General features: G+C 43.6%; 1 protein-coding gene across 8 annotated transcripts in view; it reads right to left on the bottom strand.

The window, feature by feature from the left end:
• mical3a (microtubule associated monooxygenase, calponin and LIM domain containing 3a) overlaps window positions 1-19487 on the bottom strand; it is a 122720-nt gene that overhangs the window by 7655 nt on the left and 95578 nt on the right. For 3 of the 8 annotated variants that reach the window (XM_080737684.1, XM_080737688.1, XM_080737683.1), the window contains 9 exons: window positions 17696-17806; window positions 17490-17572; window positions 15636-17014; window positions 14429-15180; window positions 13912-14009; window positions 10882-10932; window positions 9314-9421; window positions 7432-7525; window positions 4376-4426 (listed from right to left, as the gene is read on the bottom strand). In XM_080737684.1, coding sequence (XP_080593810.1) covers window positions 4376-4426; window positions 7432-7525; window positions 9314-9421; window positions 10882-10932; window positions 13912-14009; window positions 14429-15180; window positions 15636-17014; window positions 17490-17572; window positions 17696-17806 — 2727 coding nt within the window. Of the gene's footprint in view, window positions 1-707; window positions 780-4375; window positions 4427-5649; window positions 5704-7431; window positions 7526-9313; window positions 9422-10878; window positions 10933-12978; window positions 13165-13911; window positions 14010-14428; window positions 15181-15635; window positions 17015-17489; window positions 17573-17695; window positions 17807-19487 lie in introns of all 8 variants that reach the window. The other 5 variants (XM_080737685.1, XM_080737689.1, XM_080737690.1 and 2 more) reach the window with 4 other exon arrangements.

The raw sequence follows: 19487 nt of genomic DNA on the forward strand, positions 1-19487 counted from the left end.
GACTAAGACCAAACCGATCGATTATTCATTGACCGGTTTCATTGATTCATTGATTAATCGACGATAGGGAACAGCCCGAAAAAGGTCAAATTTAAACAGTCCTTTTTCTGTATCTTCTACTAATCTATCCACAGAACGGTTCAGTGATTAAGGTTTAAGATATAAGATATTGGATAATTTGATTGTGTAATGCGATCATCTCAAAACATGTTAATCTATGTAATATAGATAGATAATACGATAAAATAAAAAGCACTACTAACTTCAAATTACTGTTTATAAGCTTGAAATGCGACGCCTGTTGAGCTTGTTCGATAAACTATCGTCATCATCTTTGAAAATGTTTGAGAGTCTTTGCCTGTAACGACTCCTTCCTAGATCTTGCCTACGCTAACTTTAATCTCGGACATAATTGAACCGAGAACTCAGCGCACCCATTCCATCCCTAAACACTGCAGTCTGTCAATCGAGTTGATTTTGCCCCGATAATAACGTCTGGTTCAACTGCAGTGAGACGACTGCCTGGGGAAATCTACTGAGCCTGATCACACACAGCGGTTCCAGGACGAGGAAGGAGGAGGCGAGGAAAGGGAGGGAGGGAGGAAGGAGAGAGAGGGAAGGGGGACCCAGGTCTGTCGGTCCTTACAGTTTACCACGGCGTAACCCGCCACAACCGTCAGCAGAGGGCGTCAGCGAGGCTACGTTACCTTCATGGGCACAGCAGGGGCAGAAGGAGCGAGGTCGTCGGCGTTCGGGAGGCGTCCCCACATAGGGCTCAACTTCCACAAGGTCAAAAAAGGGGGACAGGGAAAAGAAAGATATCGTGACAGAGGAGGCGGGGTGCAGTGGGTTTGAGGAAGAGAGTGAGAGGTTTACAGATAGAGGAAGATGTTCAGAGGACATGGGAGTGTAGGGAGGAAGCGAAAGAGGGAGGGAGGGAGGGAGGTGGAAAGGGGGATGAAGAAGAGAAAACATTGAGGAAGAAAATCAAAAAAAGGGCAAAGCGCACCATGATAGGAAGACAAATCACCTAGAGAGGAAGAGGAGGAGGCGCACCACATACCGTATGTGAAAAAAAACTAACAAAACTAAAAAAAAAAGAAAGAAAAAGGCGAGTGAAAATACAAAAGGGAAGCTGTCCAGAGGACAGAAAGAGAAAATAATCCTCTTCTACTTTCATCTATTTTTTAATTTTTTTCCATGGTTGTACACTACTCGTACACTGTGCACATCAAACCATGCGAGGAGAACATGCCCCAATCTCTCTTGTCAGGTCTGTTCACGGAGAGGAAGATAACATGGCACAGAGCCAGAGCGGAATGGATGCAACAACTCTGCAACAATAATAATGGTTTCAAGCCAGTAAGCCGCTATGAAGAGCTAATGTCTACCACTACACCCTCTAAAGAAGTGCACGCATATATATCTGCCTCACAAAAGATAATTGTTTTGTCTATGAGGATGTTTCATCTCCTCCAGGTAAACACCGCATCAGCCCCATTTAAGATCAGCCTGCCTTGTGTTGCGTTGCACTGTCGCCACGGCTACTTTTGAAGTGCAAATTGTGAGGAAGCAGGTTATTATTTTTTGTACGCGCGCTGATCGCCTGGAACTCAAGAAGCGTGTACATGCTCAATCGAAATTGAGGTCAAGATTTGAAACCATCAATGTATAAACAACCCTGCACCTAAAGGAAGTCAGGAAAAGACTATAGGTATAGGTAAGAACTAACATGGTGGTTCTCAAAGTTGGGTCCGAGGACCACCCGGGAGGGGGTCCTTGAGGGGGTTCCAGGGGACATTAAAGACCCATTTCATTGTGAGCTTGTAGATCGGCTATTTTCAAAGGATTTGGAAATAATCTTGATAAAATCCTCTCTTATGGGGGGTGCCTGGCACAAAATCCTTTCAAACAGGGGGGCCTACAGTAAGTATGTGGCCTAATACGTATCAATTTGGGGGTCCTAGAGATGAACATATTTGAGAACCACTGTACTAAAGGGTCTGAGCAGTACATCCAGTAGGTGACACAGCACACAGGTACAGGTCATAGCGTTGCAAATCAAAGGATGACACAGACAGGGAACTCAACATTCTCAGATAGCTGGAGAAAAGATCTAGAAGGTTGAATAAAGTTGCCAAACAACTCAAAAGAGACACGTGAAATGGTTTGTCAAGTTGTTACAAGAACGGGGAGACATCTGATTTTAAGGTCGGCTAGAACATCTGGCATTACAAGGCTGATCATTCAAATAATACAAAGTATGTTTACAGGATTAGTAATTCATGTGCAGCACTGAGGTTCACCAAGTTGTAAAATTGTAGCAATTTGTTGAGTATTCTGAATCATAAACATATTCATGATAATAATGAGCCAGCCACTTTGGACAGACAGCCACTACCTTACCTCCTACAACACACCACGTCTGGCCTTAGATGTTGGCGCCCTCTGCAGGACTTGCACAGAAAGATACTGAGCATTCATTGAACTCTGATTTGTTTGTTTTTTGTTTTTTTTACACTTTTACAGAGTTGAATTAACGCTCTGGATTTGACCGCGTGGGCACACACAGCCATGTGGGTCAAACACGCCTCGTCAAAAATGCCACAATTCCATTACCCCTCCATCAAACACAATAAAACAAAGCCAAGTCAGAGGCAGACGCAGCATTCCTCCTCAACAACGCAAGGCCTCGAGACAACACTGCATCCAGTTGTTATATTCAAGAGCAATGGAGATGACAGATTGCTTCTAGCAGCATATACACATACATACTTCAGCCGAATTCACAGCGGCAGCGCAAACGAATGCCACTGCTGCTCCGAGTTCGGCGTTAGCGCTTGCACACGGCATGCAATGGGGTCATGTTGGCAGACATGAGTCTTAAGTGACTCGGCAAGTGTTGAGTCAGTGAGAATATGAGCCTCATGCAACAATGCCTCAACCAGTCAGCTTCGTGGGCAGACACACTTGGACGAGATTCTAGAAATTGGCCTAATAATAAATCACTGTTTTTGAGTCTGCATTATATTGTAGCACATTGTGTGTTCCCTGACAAAAACTCCACGCAATCTCCTGTCTTATGAGAGTGGTGACAACAGACAGTCAGAACGAACCACAGAAAAGCAACGGGCCTTGCCTGAAAAGCGAAGGAAAAATGCACCATTTCTACCTTCTGTTTATTTTTAAGGGTTCTACTGGCATGTTTTTTGTTTTGTTTTTTGTTTTTTGTGAAGACTTCAGTCGCCGCTGCAGGTTAGACAGGAGACTTCACTGCTGGAAACGGATGCATTTTAGACATGGCCTTCAAACAAGGCTGCGTTACACCACAGAACCAGACCAACACCACCATGTTTAACCCACGTCAGACACCACGACACAACACTGGTGTTAACTGTCGGACACACAATTCAGACAGGAAGGCTAGTTGCCTCAACACTGCTTCTCCGGAGCACGCTCCCACACGCTCCCACACACACACACACACACGCACACACGCACACAAGGCAGAGTTATGCAACTGAGCAGGTATGGGAGAGTGAGACAGGGGCCACAGCTGGCACTACAGTACACAGCGAAACCCTATAAGTGTGTTAGTTTAACTCAGAGTGTTAAATATGGGACCCTTGCGGGTTACATGTTTACACTCTCAGAGATAAACTAACACTGAGGATTTTGCTGTGCACGATGCTACTGTATTAGCAGCACACAGCTCAGATGGGTGAGGGAACTATAGTTACTAAGAGCCACACCAGTAGTTTAGTTTTAGTTCAGGTCAGTCTCGGGGGGAATCTAAATAGCTTTCCAGTATGCGTGTATGTGTGTGTGTGTTCTCATGGGCCTCTTACAAACCCCTATTCTGGGGAAAACATTTGGCAAATAAATACTGATACTACGGCAAAGAGGTTTGGTGTAGAGGGGGAAAAGGAGCAGACTTGGTACAGTACAGAATATACGTAGCACACAACTAGGGTTCAAGTGGTTAACATGTCCAGTAACTGTAAGTAAGTAATAACGTCATCCGTGCCATTTTGTGTAAATATCACGATTGCACGTGACTGAGCATTTAAACTTTAAAATTCCACTAATCATTTTTCAGAACCAATTCACAACGAGTGAAAGGTCTTGTGAATGACATTGAAGTGGTCAAAAATTGTCATAAGAAGACACATGTTGTCTGATCTGTGTTTGAACTGGAAAGAGGGGGGGGGGGGGGCAGGGGGGGGAGCCTAAAGGCAGCCAGCCAGCCAGCCAATCAGAATACACGTACAGGGGACAACGCTTCACATGGTGACAGTACAAAGGGGAGGGAAGGACAGAGTGGGGTTAGCCATTAGGTTAGTGAGTTTATAAGCGACAGGTTTGAAATACATACCGCCCAGATGCAAGTCCAGGATTTCACTGTAATTAGAATCTCCCCAATAGTCTACAACGACAGGGATATATTAGAGAATGGAGTTATTTTCATACACGACAACCCCCCCATACATAGGGGCAAATGCACAGCATTCTGCACCAACCGCAAGTCATGCAGGTCCTTGCAAACACACGTACTGTATATGCACACACATACGCACAGACACGCACACACACACACGCAGAGATTCCAACAGTACTTCAGTATAATTTGTGCAGCACAACATGGCATTTCCCAATGCTATGATAATGATTTTAGACCGCTACATAGATTTGCCGCTTTCCTGTTGACTGACTCATTGCGTAATATGAAAGGTGACATTTTACACAAAGTCTCTCATTACGGATCGTGTCAATATATTGTAAACATAATTGTTTTTTATTTCAGCAGACTGTTAAGCAGCCCAGACATGTTTTTTTTATTATTACACAAGTGGAAAATCAGTGTAGCATTCACGATTACAGTTGTGTAATATCAAATACCACATGTTCCAGTAATATCTTGTCTACAGTATGTTGTAGCACTTGAATGGTTTCTGTATTAGAACACAGACATGGACAACTAAATGTAAAATGTGACCTTTTAAGTCATACACAGTAGATGAAGTCAGCAACAGCAACTCTCTGAATTGCCCCTATGCAGTTCAAAAACAACAATTCCTTAAATGTGTATGATTTTTTGAATGGGTGAGGAAAAAGGTCACTTTGAGCCACAGCAAATGATGGCAGATTTATTAATTTATTTAAATGTATCAGCTTTCGAAAAGGTTGTGACTGCAAACCAATTGAACCAGTTTCTTCCGGTACGCAGTAAAACCCTCAGTGTCAATTTATCCATCTCTAACTTCAACAGAGCGTACACAAATGGACTGAATTGACGCGGACGATTTTACCACGTACCATCAAGTTTTTTTCCCCCTCTTTAGATTAATGCAACCTCATACAAGGCTCGATTAGAGAGACAGAAACTCCATGCCACTCGCCACATTAAGACGACAAACCAACATCCAGGATGAGTACACACAAATCTATGTCGGTGACACACGTCATTCTGCTGATGGCATGCAACTGGGATTGACACACCGGGACGAACGACATGGGGACATGTGTCAAAAATGTCGGGAAGATGGGAGCGCTGTTGCAGTGTGTCACCACAGATGGCACCTAACAGTGTTATAATGGCATTATAGATAATATATATATAAAAAAAGATAACTACAGTAAATCTAATACCTGATCTTCTTTTGTGCTGTTTGGGTAATGTATAAGTACCTTTGTACAACAACCCTTAGAGAGAGTGGAGTAAGTAAAGAGGTTAAAACAACATCCATTTAATTGTTGTGAGACATTTTGATAAAGAGGAAAAAAGGAAAGTATGTGGGGGACAAAAAGGGACATTTTCCAATTCTCTACGCTCTGCACAGCAATGGTTTTCGAAATGTTTGTGGCCCCAAGGCACACCAATGAGCAAGTCCAAAATCTCAAGGCGCACCTGCATTATTCATAGCTAAAATAACAGATCTACAAGCGATGAGTTGTGAGCTTATAGGTCTGCTATTCTTTTTATGTGGAATTGGGAAAAAAAAGTTACATGAAATAAATAAATGAATAGATTTTACACATTGAAAATATGGTCATCAAGTTGAAAATGTCTAATACATTTATTTAAAAATAATTCACGTTTTAACTTTAACATCCTAAGGCACACCTGGACTTGTCTCAACGGCACATCGGCGTGCCTTGCAGGCACACAGTTTTGGGAACCGTTGCTCTACAGAACATCAAAACTAAAGTTTTTTTTTTATGTGCATGCATTTTGCAGTGTAAATGTTGTGCTTTCAGAGTGCAAGCAGACCTCACCGCACAACTATATTAGAATGGAATGCATTGTCAAGTCTAAAAACAAGACCATAACGCAGCCTGATTACTTCCAATGACAAACGCGTCACACAGCTCGATTGTTATTGCTCCTCCACAGCTTGCATGCTTCGCGGCCTGGTATAATGTAGGAAATAATGAAGTGTCCTTCGCCGGTGAGTCGCGGCTAACGCCGGTGACAGTCCGTCATCACTCACCGCTTTGATTCAGTTGTTTTGGAGAAACAAATAAATGGGCCTTTCCATCATCGATACGGCACGTCCAAAATCTGGAGTGACGATTTAACCGCTTTAACCATAAACGAACCCGGAAGGGCCCGTTTTATGCTCTCCAATAGTTCAATCTAACCTTTGGATTTCACGGTGTACGTTATGGGACGTAGTGGCGTATAACTGTAATAGATTGGGTGCCAGCAGCACCCGATGATTTTAAAATGCTTCTTAGGAGAAGTTTCACTCTGGGAGCTCGAGACGAGAAAATAAGACAATAGCAATACAATTCCAGTCGTACGAGAACCCAGTGAACTTTACGGTCTAAATAGCTCTACAGTCGATTGCCGAGGGATCACGCCGACGGCGGCAGCGTTCAATCTGCAAGGTTGGAGAAATCTCCAGACCTGGTCACACGCTAAGACGAGAGAACCAATCAGTGTTAGCCCATTTTTAGGCCTAGAATTATTTGATACTTTAGCTATTGAAAAATAGCAGATATACAAGCTCACAGCGCGGCACCGAGTGCCGCGCTGCGAGCTTGTAGATCTGCTATTTTTGAAAAGTCATGAAAATTTGTGCAAATCTTTGAATATATGTATTTTTAAAGTGAACATTTGTAACTCAGATTTTGCTTCTGAAATATTTTGAGATGGGGGTCCGTGGCCAAATACATATCATTTTGGGGGTCCTTGACATGAACACGTTTGAACACCACTGACACAGACAAACATGTTTTTCAAAAAACCTTAGAAGGATTTAGAAGACACGTATAGAGTCGGGTCAAAATATCCATAGACTTGCACAAATCTTCAAGATTTTAAAAAAATAGCAGATCTACAAGCTCGCAGCGTGGCACTCGGTGCCGCGCTGTGAGCTTGTATATCTGCTATTTTTCGATAGTTAAAGCATTAAGAGGCTTAGTTACCTGCTTCGCCTCGCAGGGCCTTCTCCACCGCCACACCCCTCTCCTCCAGCTGTCGCTGTTTCTCCTCCACCTGCTCCAGCTGTCTCTGGATGATCTGAGACACGCACACGCACACACACACACACACACACACACACACACACACACACACACACACACACACACACACACACACACACACACACACACACACACGCACACGTAAACATAATGCTTTTTAAAAAACAAAACAGTAAGCCCATCTCCAAATCGAAAAGACCCCCAGCTCGCCAAATATCGCATTTGACTGCATTTCCTTTCTTTCTTTTTTTTTTTTCACTGTTCTGTGATAAACAGAGGTCTGATTAGTATGTTATTGATTTGTATTATTTTCAGGTTTTCCTTATTGTTATTTGCATTTTTATTATAGTTTTTTTGTTAAGATACTTTCTCTAATATATTGTTAATCCTGAATCTTTTTGCAGCAAACTGGGATTTACCTGTGAGTAGTAGAGTATAGTGGCAAAAGAAGTATGTGTCAAAGTGTCCCTGAGCAAGACACTTGATCCCTAACAGCTCACCATCTGAGCAGCCAGCAGCTGGGTAATTCCATAAATAATTTCCCTTTAAACACGTGCCCTGAACACGCATTGTCACAGAAAGGCATGCGGGGGGAACAAATGCACAAATAAATGTTGACTAGAGTCGACAGCCCTCAGCCCGTGAAGGTGAACATATTCATTCACAACATAATCAAATTGACTGAGAAGAGTGACAACTGACTTATCTGAAAAACTCTTGCAGAGAATAAAGGTGAGACTGATTAGCTGCGACAGTTCCTTAATTAATGTCTCCGACATGGTTCCTCAGTTTACCCTCAATAAACACCAACGATAATACGTTTTTTTTTAATCAAAGTGGCATGGCTGATTAGTATCGTGTTGCTCTCTGCATGAATGCCACTGTTTCTGCCATTACCGTCAAAAACATTTAGTTGCATCTCAGTAAAAAGAAAAAAGAAAAACATTTCACTTCCTCACTGACAGACCCACGGTGGTGCTTGTTACAGGGGGGAGCACTTTCTATTTTCTATTAAAAACTGACTAGATAGCATGTCTTCCTTGTAGACTAATGCTGCATTTAGTGAGGCTCCGAGTGGTGCTTGTGGATTTTCACTGGTAAGCTTAAAAATATACAGGCTCTGAGCATTGACAGCTTGTACAGTAGATTAGCTATTTTCGCTGCACATCATGCTTTCATAGAAGACATGCTGGCGTCGATCGAATCCAAATCAGTCGTGGCGACTGAGAACTTAACCCATTTAGGCTTAGAATTATTGAATGCTTTAACCAGTGAAAAATAGCAGATATACAAGCTCACAGCGCGGCACCGAGTGCCGCGCTGCGAGCTTGTAGATCTGCTATTTTTGAAAAAGTCGTGAAAATGTGTGCAAATCTTTGAATATATGTATTTTCAAAGCTAACGTTTGTAACTCAAATTTTGCTTCTGGGTGATCCCTGGAACTAAATATTTTGAGATGGGGGTCCGTGGCCAAATACATATCATTTTGGGGGTCCTTGACATGAAAAGGTTTGAGAACCACTGACATAGTAGTCTCTCAAGAACAGACTAACTGAGCTCCAGTTAAGTGAAAAGGACCTTTTCTTTGACGATGGCTGGCCAGATTGCTGACATATAGAAACATAGTTTTTTCAAAAAACCTTAGAAGGATTCAAAAGACACATAGAATTCACAATTTTTCAAAAATAGCAGATCTACAAGCTCGCAGCGCCGCGCTGTGAGCTTGTATATCTGCTATTTTTCAATAGTTAAAGCATAAAATAATGATACACAATAATGTGTACCCGTTCTGAATGGGTTTTAAAGTGGTTAAAGTGTTTACCTGTGCTCTATGTAGTCTCTTGAGCTCCTCCTGCTTGGCCTGTCTGCGCGCCGCCTTCTGAACCCGTCTGGTCAACTTAGCATTCAGCTCCTCCTCTGTGTAGGTTTTCTGTTTTAAAACGACACGAACACAGTAAGTAAGGACGCACCGCGCACACCTTCCTTCCACAGGGCCGTCCAGGGCCCTTCAAGGAAACCAACGGAGGAGGCAGGGAACTTCTGAATCACCTCGGTTTTTTATCTTTCTGTCTACAAGTTGAGGAACAACACGGACTAACAGCCTAGTGGGGCCTGACATTACAATGCATCTTAAGACAGAACGAATGGCCTCACAGGGACTCTACTTGGGAGTCTATCAGTCTAATCTAATGTACCTTGCAAAACAATGAAACTAGCTTTTGCAATACTGCGGCTCTCAGGGTCTGTGAAAGCCCTGTTTTTTCCTGCACACAATATCTAATGAATGACTAAGCAAAGTTATCGCCACCCATTTATTCATGTCAAAATAAAAAGGAAAGCTGGTGGAAAAAACAGGAAAAAGAAGTATAGTATTGAAAAGGAGAACGTAGCAGGATTCTGAGTTTATCCAATAGCAGCACTGGAGTTGGAACAGTCAGTGCCTCAGCAATAGATACAGGAAGGTTAACCACTTAAGCGCTATATACTTCGTCAGACGACAATAGCCTATCCATAAGCTCACAACGTGTCACGCCGCGTCGTGAGCTTGTAGGTCTGCCATTTTTAGGAGAAAAAAATTGTGCTGTAGGTTACAGTACATTTTCTTGTTCAAATAAGTGTTGAATAGTTTTATATTCACATTACAATCACTGCTATAAGCGTGTTTTGTTCAATAACAGGGGTCTCCCTATATCTCAACCAATCAGGAGTGAGAACTCATCCAGGATGTAGGATAAACAAGTTTAATTGAAATTGATGATACATTAGCAGACAAAACTGGAATTTAAAACTGATAAATGACCTACCTGTAAATATATTTTCTACTCACTAAAGAGCTGGAGAGACAGGGAGACAGACCCCTGTTATTGGAAAACACTCTATAGCAACGATTACAATCGGAATATAACGCTATTAAAGAGTTTTGTTTTAGCCAAAACATTAGTTAAACATTATCAAAACACCTGAAATGTTTGCGAATTTGCCCAAAATAGGGATGCCAGGCTTAAAGTGGTTAAAACGAGCCCAGTGAGGACCAGTACAGTGCAAAAGGACAGGCCCTGCCATCACAGGTGGGTAAAGGTAAACAGTATCACAGTGACCAGAACAAAGAGGAGTAGCGTTTTTTTTTTTTTTATATAGCCATGGTAGAGCAGGTCGGACCTCCAGCAGAGTGGGGGCGCTGTTATGACTGGAACCTGACAATCATGCATTGAAGGAAAAAAGATTAAGGCCAGTTAGTTCAGAACGGTCAGTGTGGCCCCAGACAAACGGACGGACAGAGACAGAGAGAGACAGAAGAGAGAGGGGAGGTTAAGGGCGGTGCACTGGCACATGCACAGAGGATGACAAGGGGTACGTGATCAAGGGGGAACATGATGATGAAAACACTACCTTTGTGGCGTACGATCTCTTGAACGCCAGCGCGTGAGGGACATAAACAGACTTTTGGGGGGGGAGACAAAACAAAAACAGGGAGGGGAAAACAAACGTGATGAAATAATTAAAATGGGTTAATGATGATTATGTATTAAAAAAAAAATCATTCCACTGAATTACTGATGTGATCAAACAGGCAATGTTAATGCCCCACACCACCTTGACAAGAGCGCAATTTGTAAAACATAAATTAGTCAAACAACAAACATAATTCAAAGCCACAATCCGGGAATTATTAGGATGAATTAATGATTAAAACCTTGTTTTAACCAAACAGTATTGCAGGAGTAAGGAGGCGGTCTCCCTACTCTTCCATTGACAGACACATGTATACCCTTGTATCGGGTAGTCCAGCTACCAATTGACACGGTCAATAACGTTATTTCAAGTTATTCAGACACCAGATGCGCCTAGGGCTGTCACGATTATGACATTTTACATGATGATTAATTAATTACGAATAACGATTTAATTGTGTTTTTGTCGTTGACAATTACATTTCTGTTTGGCCTGTAGACTTTGAAGTTGCACATGGCAGATATGACCAAATATACAAAGAAATGAAGGACATATTTGACAAAAAAGAACATTGATGTATTTTTTAAATGTTTGAACATATATAAACACTTTTCAACATGTAAAAGATTATGATGATTAATTAATTGCGATTATGTCAAATAATTGTGATTATATGATTATGTAATAATTGTGACAGCCCTAGATGCGCCATATTTTTTTTTTTTAGTTTCAATGCAATTACCGCTCTCCAGTGGGGGAGGGAGACAATGTACATAGTAAACTTACGGATTGCAGCTTTAACTTAATACTAAGCGTGAACCACAGATTATATTTGGTCATAAAGAGGTTCACCAGAGAGACAGTAGCTCTATTATCTAACAATCACAATCACCCAGAGCTAAACTCTACAACATCACCAGAGGACAGTAGCTCTAATCTAAACAATAGAATTACAATCACCCAATGCTAAACTCTACAACAGCCATTCTCAACTATTGGGCCGTGAGACTTTCAAAGATTTTCAAGTGGGCCCCGATTGTGAAAAGGTTGAGAACCACTGATCTACAAATTGACACAAAGTTTACAGCTACACAACATCCACACAAAGGCATGCTGGGATTGCTTCGGGCATTGCAGTCCGTTCCCATTCGACTGTCACATCTCCTCCACAAGATTAATGGCGTCAATTATCAAGTCAGTACGGTAGAAACAATGTCTTGATCATTACTTTCATGTACTTTTTGTACGATTCCGTTTGTGAATTGGATTTACCATTCTACTGTATAATGACTGCATGCCTCTGGCCCCCACGGCTCTATTAATCTAATCTTCCATAAACACAAGTACAACCTGCAGCTATGGACAGAAATGCTTTTGAATTCCAAACACAATTGAATACAAATGGTTTCTCATAAGTGGGACTCATGCCGCGGAGGATAAAGCCAGAGTTAAGACTCGAATACCAGATCTACAAGCTCACAAATGTGTCGCGCTGTGACATGTTGTGAGCTGGTAGATGTGGGAGTTTCGGTGCAGCAGCCGCAGCATTGGCGCGCAACTAAGGATAAATCAGCTTAAGACGTTTATGCCTCACTCAGAATTGTTCCCCAACTTTCTCCTATGTAGTTTAAACTATGTGAATAACAATTTAATACAGCTTTCCCTTAGAAGATGCCTGAATCCATTCATAATAGAAAAGTCCCAAGCTGCATTGCAGATGCTGTTAGGCTTCGCTAAAAAAGTGTTTAGATTTCTTCTTTTTTTTTTTACAATGGTGCAGTGCACCTTTAGATGTGAATGGGTTGTTGTTGAAAGCCTTAAGGAAAATTACATGTATTAATATTCCTGTTTCATTCTGTAATCATGCATAGTTTTGGGGGGAAATGGAATCTGCTCAGAAAATGCAATCTACAGAACAATCAAACTATCCTTGTTCACAAGGAGAGAGAGAGACAGCGAAACGCAATGAGTCGACACTTTTCTCCTCTGCAGCATTTGAAATTCAAAACCATCCGTCCCTCTACCACATAATACCTCATCCCCTTCTTTATCTTTCTCTCCATCCGCATCTCTTTCTCTCTCTTTCTCTTTTTGTCTTTCTCTTGCCCTCTTTCTCTCCTTCAACTCCTTCAACTCCCTCTTTCTCCCCTTTTCAAGTTTCTCCTCCTTTATCGCTTCCTTCTGCATGCCTGACACTAGATCAAAGATGTCCGTGTGGCACTATGAAAAGAAATGTAAATAAAAATAAAAAGATGAAAAGATGAATTTAAAGCAACATGAGACGGAAATGGCTGTCAAATATCGTTGCTGTCGGGCAGAAACCTCATACATCCACATTTCAACGTTTTTAACTTACTTTGGCTATTATTATTAAGGTCGAGTATATATTGCATTATAATGCGCTTTAAAGGCATTACTGTATAACACTCATTATAAATGTTTATAATCATGCATAACAACAAGGTTTAATGATTACCTGGTGACACTTTAATTAAAGGTTGGGTCTATAATACATGACTAAGTTATGGTAGATATAATGTGCTGTTCCACTGAGCTTAGAATGCATTCTACCAGCACCTAGAATACTTCATAAACCTTGTTATAAGTTGGTATGCATAAGTATAAACATTTATAAAGAGCGTTATGAGCCTTAAGTGTATTATAATTACTTTTGACTATATTTTAAATAGTAATAAAAAAGGAACGTTTCCACTCAACTCCAACGATTATGATCATAATAATAATACACACATACATACAATTTATATAGCGCTTTTCCGAGTACTCAAGTCGGCTAATTATTATGATAATAATATCTCACATTTACAGTATATAGTGCTTTTCTAAGTACCCAAAGACTCTTTACATGGGCGGGAGGAGAAAACAACAAAAGAAAATCAACTTTTTTAGAGGGGGAATAAATGATGAGATGTCTGACTTGGTCCAATTGTTCCCATCGTCACTCACCTCTGCCTTGTTGGATTTCTCAGACGATCTTTCAAGCACGTCATCACAGGACAGGTCTGAGTCTTCGGAGAAGCTCAGGTTTCGCCGGGACTTCAAGTCTGTTAACGTGTGACGAACCCAAGGAGAGCAGCACAGCATCTCTGTTATTCTCTGGTACAATTCATAAGAGCCTCAAGCACACAAAGTAATGTGAGCATAGCAAATAAAACATTCTGAAAATCACACATTTGATGAACATAATTGTATTAACTTAGTCAAGTTGTATTAGGTTCCCTTCATTTAATGGTTTCAAGTGTTTGTCATTTTTTTCCCCCTTTATTTATTTGTTTGTATTATCACCCCCTTTCTTCCCCTTTTATGTAAACCAAAAGACCCCAATGGAAACAAGCCTCTGGGCTTTATTGCGTTTTATCCTTTTGAATTATTTTAAATGTGGACTCACACGTTCATGCATTGTACATTCACACAATATTAAAATATGTATAAATACCCTGGAACCTTGAATGAACTGTCTCACCTGACGATTTCCCAGGAGGCGACGTCATCTTCTTCCCAGAATCCTGAGTGGTGGTGCTGGACGACGGTGTGCTGGGGCACGACTTGTCCTCCTTCTTCTTCTTGTCCTTCTTGTACCCAGAGAACACGGCCTTCCACAGCGACTTGTGCTTGGGCGGCGTCTCGTCCACGCCCGAGAGCCGGCCGCTCTCGTTCTTGGCCTTCTTCTCCTTCTTGTTCTTGCGAGGCGAGAAGAGGGAGCTGCGCTTCTTGCTCTTGCCCCCCGAGGAGGTGTCAGACGAACAGACGGAGCTGTCCAGACTCTTGCTGCTGTTGAAGAAGCGTTCGGGGAGAGTCTCCACTTTCTTGGACTCCAGGGCTTTCACGGCCGACCTCTTCGGAGAGCCCACCGACTTCTTGCTCTTGGCCGAGGCGTCGGAGGAGGGCGACAGGTTCCACGCCACTTTGGCCGAGGCGCCCTTGGCCACGTCGGACTCTTTCATTTTGTTCAGCTGCTTGGCCATGGCGTCTTTCAGAGCCTGGCTTTTGATGGACTTCTCCCGGGCTCTCATCCGCTCCCCCGCGATCTCCTTGGCCTCCGGGGAGAACTGAGTCATCCTCTGGGGCGGAGAGGTGGAGCTGGCGGGGATGTTGGGTTTGCCGTTCTCCATGGCCAGGGCCAGGTGGAGGGGAGGTCTGTCCTTGCTTGGCGTGCTTGTTCTGGGCAGCGTGCGGAACTGGTCCGCCCTGGGCTCTGGTGTCCGCTCGTTAGGGCTGTCATGATCAAGAAATTGTAGTTGATGATGAATTATCATGTACATAAATTGTGTTTAATGATTCAATTGTCTTTTTGGCATTGAACGTGAACATAGAAATCATGAAGATTATTACACTGGGGATGCCAAACTAAATATACAAAGCCTTTTATTGAAATAAACAAATAAATGTACTATAATATAAAATGTAATATCATTTGATACTTTTAAATGTACTTGTAGATCAGCTTTTACAAAAACAAAAACTTCAGAAAATAGGGACGGTAGGTTCAAAGTGGTTAAAAAAGCATGGACAACGATGTGGAAATAGTGATGGAAAAATGACATTTCACTTAATCTCATCCAAATGTTTTTTGTACAAATGAAAGGAAACGATTATGCAACAAAAAGTGCGATCACCTCAAATAAATAATTGTGATCATGTGACTGTGTAATAACTGTTGAGGGGCCTACCGCTCGTCGTAGGTGTCTTCCACGTCGTCGGCGAACGGGATCTCTGCCACCGTCTCCACGAACGACTTCCTGGCCTCCTCCCGCCGGGGCTTCCTCTTCTCCCTCATGACGACCACGGCGGGCGCCGCCGCCACCACCGGAGGAGAAGAAGGTCCCGGATCGGCGCGAGTCTTTGGCGAGGTCGGCGTCACCACCCGGGGGGCCGGCTTGGGCGCAGCGGGGCTCACAGGACTCAGCTGGGTTCTGGGTGCGGGGACGGGCGTCTTGACCCTTGCAGGCGGCGACGCCACCACCACCGGCGACATGGCCTTGGCGGGGGGCGCGGCGGGCGAGGGGTTTTCCATCCCGTTGCTCCAGGACACCTGGTGCCTCGGCGGCCGGAGCACAGCCGGAGACTGGTTGGCCGGCACGGGCGGCGGCGGACTGGAGGGCGGGGTGAGCATGGTGGAGTCGGAGGTGTTGTAGACGTCTCTGTGCACCGCCGGGCTCACGGACAACGACGTGCCGTTGAGCCCCAGACCCAAGCTGCTGCTCAGGCCCCTCCGGTCGGAGCCGTTGGTTCTGGGCTCCGCCGGCGGCGCCACGGGAGTGATCACCTGACCCTCCAGAGTGATGTTGAGCCGGCGGATGACCGAGCGACCGGTAAACGGAGGCTTCAGCTCCTCGGCGAAGTCTTTGGGGCAGGGCTTAGGGGAGGAGTCCGGGGTAGGATCCTTACCTCTGTTCTCCAAGATCTTACTGCCGCGATCCAGAGGCGTTAGACCCAGGCTCTTGCGGATTTCGGCGCTCTTCTGCCAAAACTCTTCGATAATGTCAGACTTTTTAGACGGGGTGTCGTCGCTGGACATCGAGTCCAGGGACTTTGCGGACTCGAGCGGGGCCTTACCCGTCGAATTGGCCTTGGGGGTGGAAGTGCTCGCGGGGGCGGGCTGAGTCCTGACAGGCGAGTCTGTGCTGAGGGGCGAGGAAGGCTCTTGGCAGGGCAAGGGTTGCGCGCAGATGGGGACAAGGGGGTTGCCCGTGAGCGGGCAAGCGGAGCGCTGAGGGTAAACGGGAGATATGGGGGTGAAGTTCTCTGGTAAACGAAGTTCTCTGGTGAACGGCTGGGAGCGGATCGGGGACTGCACTGGCGATCGGACCGGGGAGCTGACGGGGGTCTTAGAGGGCGACCTGGGAGGGGTGCAGGCAGCGTCCGGAACGGGAGAAAGGACCGGGGAGAGGACGGTGGGAGGAGCAGGGGAGGGACTCTGTGGAGCAGTGGCGTTAGGAGACAGATCCAGATTTGTCTTCTCAGGTTGGAGATCCTCCACTACTAAAGGTTCGGAGAAAAGGTCCGGGCCAGGAGATTTCGCCAAGCCAGGAGAAGACGTTTGTGTCTCCTGGAAGATAAACAGCAAGAATCAAAATGAATAAGAAATATGCCTGCTGCTGAATAAAGCAGGAAGCTGTGATGACTAAAACTAAGACTAAATATATTAAAAATTTCATCTACAAAATAAAAACTAGACTAAAACATTAGGGAGGGACTAGTGGAGAAGAGAGTCATTTTATGTTTGGTTGGTCTCAGGTGTCAGGTGTCGTGCTGCGACGCGGTGTGAGCTTGTAGATCAGCTTGTAGATCAGCTATTATCAGCACGCAACTAAGACATACATACATTTCAGTTGACTAAATCAACTGTAGATTTAGTCGCCTAAAATCTTATGATATTTAGTGGACTAAAATTTTACTGAAACTAATACTTTTCAGCTGACTAAATTATAAAAAGAACTAAATTACATTTTATTCAAAAGACTATGACTAAAACTAAATCAAAATTTGCTGTCAAAAACAACACTGGCAGGATGCCATCTTACCGGTGGCTCAGGCCCGGGAGGAGGTTTGACCGGGGAGAGGAGAACATCATCTTCCTTCTGCAAAGGGCTGACGACTGCTGGTACTGAAGAGAACGGGAAGAATATTGAACAAGATGTCACTCAATGTAAACTAGATGCATAACAGCTTAAGCTGATGCTTGTTTTGGAGACGTGGCTGGATTTTGAACTGGTTTATCGTCTCTTACTAAGAACAGAAGCCATTCCCAGACTTTTGGAGTGCTCATCTTCAGGGAGTGCTTCGATGCGTTCCGACGGGTGCAACCGAGATTCAGCTTCTGCGTCGGAAGGAATGTCATCTGGAATAAACAGGAATGTTGTTATTGTTGTGTAAATGTTGTGGATGTCTTTATAATATAGCCCATTATATTACAGATGCCGACAGTGCTTAGGTAGGTGCAGACCGCGGAGCCACTTTACTTTGATTCTATTTGCTGGCATCTATTCACGGACTGCCACAGCGTATGCACATAATGTAATGTAGATGCCCGTTCTTTTTTCTTTCCTCTCCCATTTGTTTTGTTTCCTAGCACTATTGATGTTTAACCCATTCTGAGACCCAGAAATTAACGGATTATAATGTCCAGAGTGCCTCTCGCTGGCTCCATTAACGGCCATTATCTTATTTTGAAGGCCAGAAGTCCACAGCGTAAACACTTCCGGTCTGACGTCATCGCGTCCTTCACCGGAATCGATCATTGTTTACGTGGTGTCATGGCGGATCGGATCGATGCTTTTCAACAAGTGTTTTATAAGCGAGCATCTATTGCCATCTTCGCTTCTAAAGTGTTGTTTTGAGATAATGGACATTAAAGATGAGATCCCCCGTCTGCCTCAATGTTATGGGATTACTATTTTGTGGATCCGTGATGATGATAAATCAGCGACGGAGATCGGCTCGAGACCTTCCGCCATTGTACACGGTAGGATAACCGCCGTTACAGTAATATATTACTTTTCGCGAGATATCTCGGGATTGGCACTCGAGATACTCGAGTACATTTCACGAGATATCTCGGGAATGGCACTAAATCGGTTAACATGTTATTTGCTGCTGCTGCAATGTCCCGAGGGGCCAAACAAAGTATATTTTACTCTTTTAGTACTGTATGTACACGTCAAAACAAAAGAAAGAAGCTTGAATCGTAAGGGCCATTCACAACCAGGCACGATAACTATAACGATCATTTTGTGAGCCGTCCACACTGAGGTGCTAAAAACATAACACCAAACACGCGCTGCCCAGTCCATCTAGAGCCCCATACACTGAGGCAGTGAGAGGGAAAGAGATCTGCCTCTGTAGTGCTGAAAGACGCATGCAATAGGATATAATGGATAATCTGACTCTGATTATTAAATAAGTACAGGGGGATTAGGAGGTTGCCTGAGGTAATGCCAGCCTACCAACTAGCTTTTGCTGTTCATAATCATCTCTGTTAATAACAACAAATCTACCACTGTATTCAGGGGGCGAGTGAGACCATATGCACAGCAGATGTCCTTCTGATGAATATTGGTTGGCTGCCAGTGTTTCCATCTTCCATAAAATTGCTGAGATCCCAACAATAGCGTTCACCACTGCCATTGTCGTTATAATTTAGTTGTGGTGTGGACTCTGCCATCTACTTGAGTGGTTTGTTATTTACAGTACATCCTTGTTGTCGGGTTGAAACCTTGTATGTCCAAAACCGTCTGTTTTGTATTTATCATTTTAAAAATGATTTAAAATAGTGAAAATAGACGATCTACAAGCATGCATTTCCTCGCGGCGCGAGGAGTTGTGTGCGTGTAGATTTGTTCATTTCATTTTCATTAGTTTTGTGGGCAGTCTTGTATGGTGAAGCAGGGCTTTACTTTACGAACAACTTGGGGATACGAGTATCATGCTTGGTGTGTGAACATGCCCTTTCACTCTTGTTTATTATTCTGCTGCAAACAATGTTAATGTAACTGATGAAGTTGTTCCAGGAGTAATGGTGC

Source organism: Nannobrachium achirus, assembly GCF_963921795.1.
Source record: "Nannobrachium achirus genome assembly, chromosome: 11".
NCBI lineage: Eukaryota > Metazoa > Chordata > Actinopteri > Myctophiformes > Myctophidae > Nannobrachium > Nannobrachium achirus.